This window comes from Penaeus japonicus, unplaced genomic scaffold, assembly GCF_977035675.1.
Source record: "Penaeus japonicus unplaced genomic scaffold, GWHDUDI00000001_assembly GWHDUDI00000020, whole genome shotgun sequence".
NCBI classification, from domain to species: Eukaryota; Metazoa; Arthropoda; class Malacostraca; order Decapoda; family Penaeidae; genus Penaeus; species Penaeus japonicus.
The window spans coordinates 12,669,185-12,679,184 of NW_028234422.1; the positions used below are offsets into that span (position 1 = coordinate 12,669,185).

The window sequence follows — 10,000 nt, forward strand, 5'->3', positions numbered from 1 at the left end:
AGAAATAAATATCTTTGGGTCATTGTATCTTATAAAAAAAAATAAATCACAACTCTTGTCATAAAACAAATATACTCGCTTAAATCATAAACCCCTCAAGTATAAACACATATATTCACGTATCTATCAATATCCAATACATCTAATATAAAACAAACCACTTATCAGAAACACAACTCGCTAAGTCTCCCCCACCCCCACCCACGCCCCCCCCTCATCCCCGTGTCTTCTCCCACAGCCATCACCTTCCAGCTGGGAACAGAGGACCCGTCTGCCTGCACGACGCCGACTGGGGAGGAGGGCAATTGCAAGCCGTTGGTCAGCTGTACTGTCTTCTACAGTCAGCTGAGGAATAATCCGTCGATTGAATTCATTAACATTTTGAGGAGGTAAGGAGGTGGTTATTGTTATTCATTTTGTTCATAAATGTGTATGGATATTTTTTGTTTTTTAATTTTAAATTGCAGTCTCGTCTTGATCATTGTGTTGTTATTGTTGTTACTGTTTCCTGATTTATCTTGTCTCGTGTCTGTGACGTGTACCCTTTGCGTTGCAGGAGCATCTGCCGCTACGAGAAGGCCACGCCCATCGTCTGCTGCCCCCAGGGATCGCCGGTCGTCTCCACCGAAAAGCCGGTCGTCACCACGGCCACAACCCCCAGTACGACCCCCAGCACGACGCCCAGCACCACCCCTAGCACCACGCCCAGTACGACACCCAGTACCACTCCTAGCACCACGCCCAGCACTACCCCTAGCACAACGCCTAGTACAACTCCTAGTACTACTCCTAGCACAACGCCTAGTACCGAACCCACCACTGCGCGTGAGTTTTGCCGTTGCCATGACGACGAAAAGCTCCCCGCTTGAGCTTTGCTAATTCGCTATTCCGGTCTCGAGTCTTTTGCTTCTGCTGATGATGACCGAATTCACGTGTCAATTCACGCGGTATCTCGTTACACGTATCTTTAAAATCTGAAGGCATAATTTGCTCAGTCTTATCTGTATAGCTAGTTAAATATCACTTCCGCTTTTTTGTTCTATTTTCTCTCGAGTTGCCGTTTCCTCGGATCAAAGATGCCGTTTCCATTCCCTCACAGTGTCCTTCCACCCTACAGAACCCACGGCGCCCCCAGTCCCCACCGGCGCGGATCTCCTTCCCGAGGAATGCGGCAGACCTGACTTTGTACTCAGGATCGTCCAGGGCAAGAAGGCCGCTGAAGGTAGGACCAAGTCTCCTTTCCTATTGCTAGTTTCAACTAATGACCTTCGTTAATCTAGGGTCCATTAGAGGCTGTGTTGATTCCAACGAGCATTCATTCCACTCACATGAATTTCCTCGTACGGAATGCCTCACCTCTAAATGGAAGCTCCCACTCAATAGATTCATTGGACTAATGCCATAAATACTTTCCTCAATCACCACCCACATTCACCACCCACATCCTTGACGTCATCATCACCACGTCATTCATCCCGCAGGCGAGTTCCCGTGGATGGCAGTGCTGGGCTACGAGGACGGACGAGGCCACGTGGACTTCCTCTGCGGTGGAGCTCTCATCACCAATCAGCATGTGGTGACTGCCGCTCATTGCATTCACGACCGAAGCGACTTGTAAGTGGATCCCCTTTTTTGTGAAGACCTTGGGGGGCTCTTCACACAGTTTCAATGGAAAGCTTGAATTAGAGGTTTTGGATATCATTTTTATTACGTTGTGGTGACTGCCCGCTGTCTATATTATCGATAGAAATGATTTGTAAATATATATAGATCTTTCTTTCTTTCTTTCTTTCTTTCTAGAGAGAGAGAGAGAGAGAGAGAGAGAGAGAGAGAGAGAAAGAGAGAGAGAGAGAGAGAGAGAGAGAGAGAGAGAGAGAGAGAGAGAGAGAGAGAGAGAGAGAGAGAAAGAGAGAGAGAGAGAAAGAGAGAGAGAGAGAGGGATAAAGAAAGAAAGAAAGAGAGAGAGAGTTAAAGAAAAAAAAAATATAATTCCAAAATCTAAGAAAAATGTGACACAATAACAAACCAACCCCCAGGGCGGTGGTGCGTTTAGGCGAGCATGATCTCAACAAGGAAGACGAGGCAGACCACGAGGACTTCGATATCGCCGAGAGGTTGGTCCACGAAGGATTCAACACCGTGTCCTTCGCCAACGACATCGCCGTCCTCAAACTCAGCCGGCCGGTCACCTTCAGGAGTAAGTAAAGCAACGACTTATTTCAATATGATTTAATTCGTGTCATGACTTTAATCGGTGTATTGGGTAGGCTTCATTTAAGTCCTCGAAGTATTCCTATTGCGAAAACTAAGAAAGATGATATAGATCAAAACAATAATAATATAATATAAATAAAAATAAAAGTACAAATAACGTATATCAACAATAACAAAAAAACGTCAAAATAAAAGCAAAAATCTACCTCAATTCGCAACACATTTGAATCATAAAAAAAACAATCAATCAAAAGGCATACCAAACTCACCACCTCCATTTGAATCATGAATAAAAAAGAAAAAAAAAAAAGAAAAAAAGAAAAACACAAAAAAACGATCAGTCAAAAGGCATCCCAGCCTCACCATCTCCATTTAAATCATGAATAAAAAAAAACAAAAAACGATCAATCCAAAGGCATCCCAGACTCACCCTCTCCCTCCAACCAACAGAAAACGTGAGTCCTGTGTGTATGCCCCTGATCGATGAACTCCTCCCGAGGAACCTGGTGACCACCGACGGCATCATCGCTGGCTGGGGTTCAGTCTCGTTCAGTAAGTAGTTCAGTTGAGACTCTTGTGTTCACTGACTGGTGTACTGGTGTCTGATGTTGGTAGGAAGTATCATAGTTATAATGACGATGGGAAGTAGCTTCGTAATTGTGTGATTTTTTGAAATTCATATCTAATGTTGGTAGAAGGTGTTACAACAATAAGCATAATTTTTAAAGTTATATTTCCTGTTTGTAGAAAGTATTATAATGATAAAGTTAATTTTTGTATTCATATCTCAAGTTAGTAGAAACTATAGCATGAATAATGTTTTTTTTTCTTTTTAATTCAGATCTAATGGTAGAACATTTTTAAATTCTGATATGATTTTAGAAAGTACTACAGCAATAATGACAATTTTTGAATTCATATCTGAAAGAAAGTATTACATCATCATTGTTAATTTTTGAAGACATTTTGAAGTTGAAAGGTATAGGAAGAGAGAAGAAAAGGAAAATAAGTAATCGGGTGAAATGGGTTTTCTCTACTGATAGTTCCGTTAGCATTTAGCATACAACAGAATAGCACGTAATTATGCAAAGCAAAGTAAACAGATGAACAAAATGAGATTTTACATTTGTTTAGGTGACAATAGACAGAGCCAGGGACACACACACACACACACACACACACACACACACACACAATCACTCACATACACATAGAGGGGGAACGAAAGATAGATAGAGATAGATAGAGAGAGAGATATATAGACCAATGATTAGAGGAAAATCCAACAATTCACAAAGATTCCGCCAAAAGTCTTCGATTAACCCGTCCCCGAAACTGATCCATTACTGGTAACTTCAACAGATAACGTGTCATCCTCTGTGCTGCTGAAGGCGAGAGTACCGATTGTGGAGGAGCCTAAATGCCGCGAGAAATATACAGTGTTCAGACAAATTTCCATTGACGAAACGACCCTCTGCGCTGGCAATGGTACCACGGACGCATGTCAGGTAAGGAACGGAACTCACTGATATGTTTAGATGTTAAAAGTTGTAAAGAAAATAATGATGATAAGAAAATCATTTACGAAATCAATGTATTGTTAAATTAGAAAAAAAAAATGATAATCGTTACCCATATGTTTGAATAATAAAAAGCGAGGTAGTTCACATCACGAATAAATAAATTTCGTTCCGCCACTAACCCGAGTCCACCTTCTACAGGGAGATTCCGGCGGCCCCATGATCATATACCGCCAGAACCGGGCCTACCTCATAGGCGTGGTGTCCTTCGGGTTCAGGTGTTCGGAGCCCGACTTCCCCGGAGTGTATACCCGCGTCACCGAGTATAACGACTGGGTCATCTCTAAGCTCGAGGGAAGAGCTAAGCGGGAGACGCCTCGGCTGGAGAACTAGCGGAGATTCCTGTGCCTTTTTTATTTCTAATTAGGTTACTGTAGTATACCACCCATCTCTTCTTCCTTCGTTTGTTGGTGTCCTTTTCTGGTCGAAAGTGTACCACAGCGATGAAATTCTGTGATCTAGCAGAATGTGCAGCAAGATGCTGTTGATTGGCTGAACTATTTTTCTTGACCAATCAGCGCCCTACACGTGGCGGGTATGGATTGGCAAACCGTTTTCCTTCATTTTGAAATTTAATCGTTAAGTTCACGATTGTTGCTACATTTATTTCATCGTTAATTTCGTGTTTCTGATAGACTTTGAATGGAAGTTTTTCATTCTGCACCTGAGAGGCCAATCTGCTCCCATTATCTTCTGCATTCACTTTTCTTCATGGCATTTTAGCATTTCTAGATATTTATACCGTTAGGCGTATAATACAATAGATTAAAATGACAATGCATATTTCTGAGAATATCAGCTTCGATATATCTTTTCAATGAAGGATTGGGTGAAACTGCCGTGAAATTCTCAACTGACTTTGTCAATCCAAAAGTGAAATTTCGAATACATACATTTCGAGCCTGAGACGCCTTAAAGTCTTTACTCACATAGGTTAATCGCGAGAGTTCAGCTGCTTGAGAGTTGCTACGATTCTGTCATTGGGAGGATCAAGGTGATTGCACGCGGATTCCTCTGCAATTCGCACGTTGCATTTGGATCAAGAGGGCGGCAGATTTTGGGCAATAAACAGAGATTTCTTTTTTTTTTTTTAATCTTTATGGCTATCTTTAGTGCTTTTATGTAAAACAACACCATTCATGATGATGATTCACTTTCCTTTTGATGATTAAAATGTTCCAGTGATCGAATACCGAAGAATTACGATGACCTTCTTGTTTACATTGTTGAAAGTGTATTTATAATTGGATGTTTCTTTTCTATTTCACTGTGATACTCCTGCTGATATTATCATATCACTAAATAAAAGATAGATGAAAAAATGGCAGTTTTATTTACATCGCATCGATTATTGCATTGGTAATATTACATAAGTCTTGCAACACAGACTATGGTAATGAGATATCCAAATCCTCAATTCATGAATTCACATCATATAACAAACAGTATGCAACAGTATCAACAAATAACAAACAGTATGCAACAGTATCAACAAATAACAAACAGTATGCAACAGTATCAACAAATAACAAACAGTATGCAACAGTATTAGGCCTATGCATTTTGATAACTGTTTTGCAACATCACACACGGTTTTACATATGCATATATTGCGTGCGCCATGATTTTCCTTTCTAATGCTGTTTCTACAAAATCTGAAATGGCAGCAAATATCTTACGTAATGCTGCAATGATATTGTGTTATGCAATTGATTCAGTTGTGTATATTTAGCTTCGAACACAAAGATGAGAGGGTGAGAATGAGAAGAGAGAGAGAGAGAGAGAGAGAGAGAGAGAGAGAGAGAGAGGGGGGGGGTAGGGATAGGGAGCGAGATATATAGATAGAGGGACATATATAGATAGGGACTGAGAGAGAGAGAGAGAGAGAGAGAGAGAGAGAGAGAGAGAGAGAGAGAGAGAGAGAGAGAAGAGAGAGAAGAGAGAGAAAAAGCAAATTATGATAATGGACTACCTATGAATCTGCAAAAAAAACATTATTTACTTTGTTATAAATGAAAAAAAAGTGTTCCGCTAATTTAAACAGCACTCAAGAACATCGAAGTATTGTGTCGTGCTACTGCATTAAAAGGATCTGATTGTTAAACCGTTTCATTAAGTGAGAAGGTAAAGGATACTTAGATTTGTCTTGTGCCGAATCATGGAATCTGGAAGTTGGATTGAAATGAAAAAAAACTTCGCCAGAAATTATATATCTATTTGGTATGTTCGAACAGTTCCACATTTTTACAATTATGTTATATGATGTCGTAAGAAAACTCAGAATAAGTTCTCATCTCCTACTATCAAATTGTATTATTTACAAACAAATCCATAACAATGATCATTCTATCTCGACGAATTTCAATAACATTTTCACATTTTTTCTATGGTGCTTTTATCCACCTGTATGTCATTACGTCCGTCTACCTCTGCTCCTTTCTCTCCTGTATTTCAATTAAACAGTAAATAACGTATGTCTCTATCTCTATCTCCATCTTTCTCTGTCTCCTCTTCATCAGTTTATAACAGTCTCTTCTTCCCATTCTTACCCGTATCTCTATCCCTATCTATTTCTCCTTCTTCATCAGTCTATAACAATGTCTAGGTCGCATATTTATTAGTATATCTCTATCTCAATCTTTCGTTTTCTCACTATTCATTACTTAATACCTATCTATTGTTGTTTTCCCTATCAAAGTCCGCGAAGAGAGGGCAGTTTGGGAAGGTCGTGCGGCATAGGCCTGGCTGGTGGGCGTGGGCGGACTCCAAAATCTTCCTCGTGGTTGATGACGTCATGCCGAACAGAGATATTAACCTAGGGATAGAAAAAAATCGTAAATATATATACTTGGGAAAGATTTGAAAAGTTTGGTCGAGGTGTCTACTTTTGATGAGCATGAATACATACATGGAAACAGATAAATGTTAATGATAAATTAATGAACTGATATATAATATCTACCAATTTATACATTTATACATACATATATATATATAATAAAAGATATGCAAACATATATATATATATATATATATATATATATATATATATATATATATAGAAATAAATAAATAAATATATATAAATATATATATATATATATATATATATATATATATATATATATATATATATATATATATATATAAACAACACACACACACATACATATACATATATACATAATATATATATATATATATATATATATATATATATATATATATATATATATAATATATATATATATATATATATATATATATATATATATAAATATATATATATATATATAGTTGTATATATTATATATGCATATATATACATATGAATAAAAAAGAAAGAATTAAAAAGAAAAAAAAAAATAATAAAAAACAGTTGCCAAGGAAGCTGATGCTGCATCATCATATTTTGCACCATCATATACAATAGTAGTTTGTTCTAATTTTCTTCAACTGAGCACTGCGTGGATCTGGTGCTGCTGCTGAAGGGGCAAAAGGCTGTATTGCATTTATAAATCCTCATTTTTCTGCAAACATTGTCCTCATCATTAAGACGAGGAGGTGGGACTGAATTTAGAGGGCGACGAATTATTTTTGTTTTATTAATTCATCTATTATCATCGTATTCTTGTCTTTTGGAATGTGTTCGACTTTGCATTATGCCCATGGTTACAGTTGGCACATTACCTAGAGACTTATTTATAACTCAGCATTTCAAGAGTACATGTGCGCGGTCTATGTCCAAATTTTGAACGATTTCAGCAGAATGGAGTGAAAGATTTATAGATGGCGCAACTGTAAGTTGTCATGCCTTCAGCGATTTTTATGAATTCGTTACTATGTGTTCCTCGTGCATAATGGAAACTCTCTATGCCACTACCCCATTAATTTTATTTGAACACGTTATATAACCTTCTCATTAGAATTTATATAATTCGACCTGATTTCAATTACGTTGGTCCAATGCCCTTTTCCTATTTTTTTTTTTCAAGAACGTTCACTGTTGTTGCTATAAATGTTAGGTATGCTAGAATTTCCTAGTTCTTACATCTTACATGCACTTTATCATGGATCAGTTTGAGTTTCAAGGATACCTTTGTTTTGCTGTAAGGTTCAGTCATCTACACTTGAGAACTACGAGTTTTGTGCCCCTGTTAAGATTCCTTCGATGTACACAAGGACATCCTGCAAGAGTAATTGCTATATATGCCCCAGATAAATGCCTCTTTGTTTTTATATCAATTAGCCATTGTCAGAGTAGAAAAAAAATGTATGTTCAACTTCATACCTTGTACCAACTTGTTGAGAAAGCCATTAACGTTGGTAAACCAATATGCCCAACTTACATAAGGTATAAAAAGGCATTTAATTCAGCAGAACAAGAGGTAATTCTTAATACACAGCTGGCCATGTGCATATTATACAAGACGATTCAATTAAAATAAAAAAGAGTAAACAAAAGAGGCAAGAAGATACCATATCTTCAAAACCATTCAGATTTTGTCTCGAAAATATTTTAAGGAATCTCATCCGGGAACAAATATAACTGGGGAGTACTTTAACCTGAACTTAAGATTTGCAGATGATATAATTCTAATTTAAGATATCGCCAGCGACCTTCATATGGAGAGCTTGAAAGGTTAACAAATGTAAAGTCTAATCGGAATATATACAATGCAACATAATTAAAACTGAATATCCGGTTCTCGAAAAAGATAAGAATAGACATACTAAGTCGAGTACTAAAGCTTAAGTACCTATGATTATGTAAATTATATATGAAAAAATGTTTAATGGATAATGAATGTTTAATGCATATGGAAATACGGGAAAACCATTATCATTTATTTAAATCGACAAACCTAAAACGCAAAATTTACATCAATGTGTACTACCAGACATAAGGATGTGAATCCTAGAAGCTAGATAAATTAATAGAAAATAGGTTAAGAATGGCATAGAGAGCAAATAAGAGACTGGTGTTAGTAATAACTAAATAAGAAAAAAAAGAAAAAGAGAAAAGAAAAAAAAGAAAAAATGAAAAAAGAAAGAAAAAAGAAAAAAGAAAAGAAAAAAAATAAAAAAAGAAAGAAAGAAAGAAAGAAAAAAAAATACATAGAAGTGATAAACTACAAAATAAGGATGGTAGGCTTAGACATACATCTGTAAAAGATGCTAGTAGATGAGCTAAGAGGCTAACCTAACTGGGCACGGCGAGAGAAAGTACACAACGTGGTTAGGTTAGAGTTAGACAGAAAGAAGAGAGAAAAATTAAAATGTTTACGTGGCCTTTGTCCTGAGACCGACTGTGGAGGCTAAAGATGATATTCTATATATTCACTGCCAATCTATATCTATCAATCTTACTTTATGTCTTTTACATAAATAACTAGAACTAATAATCTTTGAAAGCTCTTCTGAGAAACGACTAGAACAACCGAACGAAGCCTCCTTACCCCGCCAGTTTAAACCACGCGCCGCGATGGAGTCTTCGGGAAGCGCTGCACACCACCCGCGCCAGGCAGTCTGGGAAAGCCCTTGACACCTGAAATGAAACATGCATCTGAGACTTGCTTCTGGAGGGGAATGGAGAATTAAGAAAAGGAGGGAAAATACAAGATCAAATCTGGAATTAATAATAGAGGAAAAAAGAAATATTTAAATTCTGAATAGGTGACGGTTACCTGAAAAGCCCAATTGTTGATGACATTTACGGTTGTGGGGAGCAAATCCACGCCCTCGCGTCCGCAGTTGCATCCAAGGTCGCCCACGCCCACGCGGAGATCCCAGGGTGATGCTTGTATTCTGTTGGATAAAAGGGTTAATTCGTATGAGAAGCACGCATGAATAAACACACATACAAGGACGTACTTGATATTGATGTATTTACAAATAAACACACATACAACATATATGCGTACACAGTATATAAACCTTGTAAATAAATGTATCTCTAGTTGTGAAGCTTTACGGAAAGCCACAAAAATGACACTACAATCCATAGTTATCATTCAGTAATCATAATACAGAGAATACTACTAATTATACTTATACGAGTACGACTACACAACTAGTGCTACTACTACTACTGCTGCTATGACGACTACGACTACCACTACTACAGCTGCTGCTACAAGTACTAACACCAGTGCTGCTGCTACCACTACAACAAGTAAAAACAAAAACGTGAATGAAGATAATAA

General features: G+C 37.5%; 2 protein-coding genes across 5 annotated transcripts in view; one reads left to right on the plus strand and one right to left on the minus strand.

The window, feature by feature from the left end:
• LOC122249874 (venom protease) overlaps positions 1-5,117 on the plus strand; it is an 18,116-nt gene extending 12,999 nt beyond the window's left edge. For 2 of the 4 annotated variants that reach the window (XM_043011045.2, XM_043011046.2), the window contains exons 3-10: positions 239-389; positions 557-825; positions 1,118-1,222; positions 1,482-1,614; positions 2,037-2,197; positions 2,665-2,766; positions 3,577-3,722; positions 3,936-5,117. In XM_043011045.2, coding sequence (XP_042866979.2) covers positions 239-389; positions 557-825; positions 1,118-1,222; positions 1,482-1,614; positions 2,037-2,197; positions 2,665-2,766; positions 3,577-3,722; positions 3,936-4,127 — 1,259 coding nt within the window. In that variant the 3' untranslated portion in view covers positions 4,128-5,117. The remainder of the gene's footprint in view (positions 1-238; positions 390-556; positions 826-1,117; positions 1,223-1,481; positions 1,615-2,036; positions 2,198-2,664; positions 2,767-3,576; positions 3,723-3,935) is intronic. The other 2 variants (XM_043011047.2, XM_086548009.1) reach the window with 1 other exon arrangement.
• A 1,233-nt stretch (positions 5,118-6,350) lies between these two features.
• Positions 6,351-10,000, minus strand: part of LOC122249881 (uncharacterized) — a 4,342-nt gene continuing 692 nt past the window's right edge. Inside the window, exons 2-4 of the mRNA XM_043011056.2 lie at positions 9,482-9,602; positions 9,254-9,342; positions 6,351-6,609 (exon numbers count right to left, since the gene is read on the minus strand). Coding sequence (XP_042866990.2) covers positions 6,465-6,609; positions 9,254-9,342; positions 9,482-9,602 — 355 coding nt within the window. The 3' untranslated portion in view covers positions 6,351-6,464. The remainder of the gene's footprint in view (positions 6,610-9,253; positions 9,343-9,481; positions 9,603-10,000) is intronic.